General features: G+C 30.1%; 1 protein-coding gene across 2 annotated transcripts in view; it reads right to left on the bottom strand.

Moving 5' to 3' along the window:
• Window positions 1-1,217, bottom strand: part of LOC111087137 (glutamate receptor-like) — a 60,017-nt gene that overhangs the window by 11,315 nt on the left and 47,485 nt on the right. For both annotated transcript variants that reach the window (XM_022392724.1, XM_022392725.1), the window contains one exon: window positions 141-237. In XM_022392724.1, the coding sequence (XP_022248432.1) occupies window positions 141-237 (97 nt within the window). The remainder of the gene's footprint in view (window positions 1-140; window positions 238-1,217) is intronic.

Here is a 1,217-nt window from a genome sequence, read left to right as displayed (position 1 = left end):
CAAAAAAAACAATCTTCTAAGTGAAAACACAGTACATAATAATACCCACAGACATGAACTACATTTACATAATGTTGATAGTTCGCTACACTTCTGAAAACTGATAATCTTAATGGATAACTCTTAGCTATTTTGTATACCTCGTAAGCCGTGGCACCAAGAAGATAACGTACTGCTTCATCTTTGTCCGTCCAGTTTGGAGGACCATAGCCTATATATCCGCCATACAAATCATACCTAAAGTAAGAAAATGTGACATAGTGATCAGAATCATATTACCAGCAATTCTGTAACTGTGCGATTACGGTTACACGAGTAACTATTTATAAACGAGTGTGATCTAGATCACAAAAGTATTTAAAATGTGCTAGTAATTTAGTATAGCAAAAATGATTGAGACGTTCAGTCTGATAACAAACTCAGCTGTTCAGAAACTTTATGGTTGAACAAATTGTAACAAAGCTTAGTCTTAAAAATACAAAACCATATCAAGACTTGTTATTTACAATGTAACTTTCATCGTTCCCATGGTAACTAGTTCTGCTTAACATGGGAAACTGGTCAAGAGCACAATAACAATATAAACATGTATCAAGATCTAACAAGATTCGACTTGTTTACGATGTAATACTTCAAAGTCACAATAATAAAATCTGTTCCAGATATAACAGCGTTATAATAGTTACAAAACCAAACAATTTATGAAATATGCAACATTTTGATGACGGGAAAAGTATTATTGTGTGCAGGATAACAATAACATGCATGTTATGTGAAATGCTGCAGCCAGGGTAAAAAAAAAATGTATATATACGTTCACTGTAACGTATATATATATAAGAGGAAGTTTGTTTATTTTGTTCGCTATAGGAAACCAAATGGTTGAACTTACAAATTTTAAAATAACTTCATGATAGCCAGTTTTTTAAATAAATTTAATGGTGCTACTTATTTTGTATTTTGTATAGTATTTAATAACGAAATTGACAATTAATGATTATTGCACCATTTTTTTGTAATAATTTTTTTGTAATAAACATACAACAATATATGCACAACAGAAATTAAATGACGAGATGAAAATGTGTTATAACGGCGCGTAAAAAGAACAACAATAAAATGGACCTACAATTTTATTGACTATTTGCAAATAGTAACTATGGAGACGAGGTAATAAAATTAAAAAATTGAGAACAACAGAATTTTATAAACGAAAA

This window comes from Limulus polyphemus, unplaced genomic scaffold (assembly GCF_000517525.1).
Source record: "Limulus polyphemus unplaced genomic scaffold, Limulus_polyphemus-2.1.2 Scaffold1781, whole genome shotgun sequence".
Lineage (NCBI taxonomy): Eukaryota > Metazoa > Arthropoda > Merostomata > Xiphosura > Limulidae > Limulus > Limulus polyphemus.
This window is presented reverse-complemented; position numbering and strand designations above follow the sequence as displayed.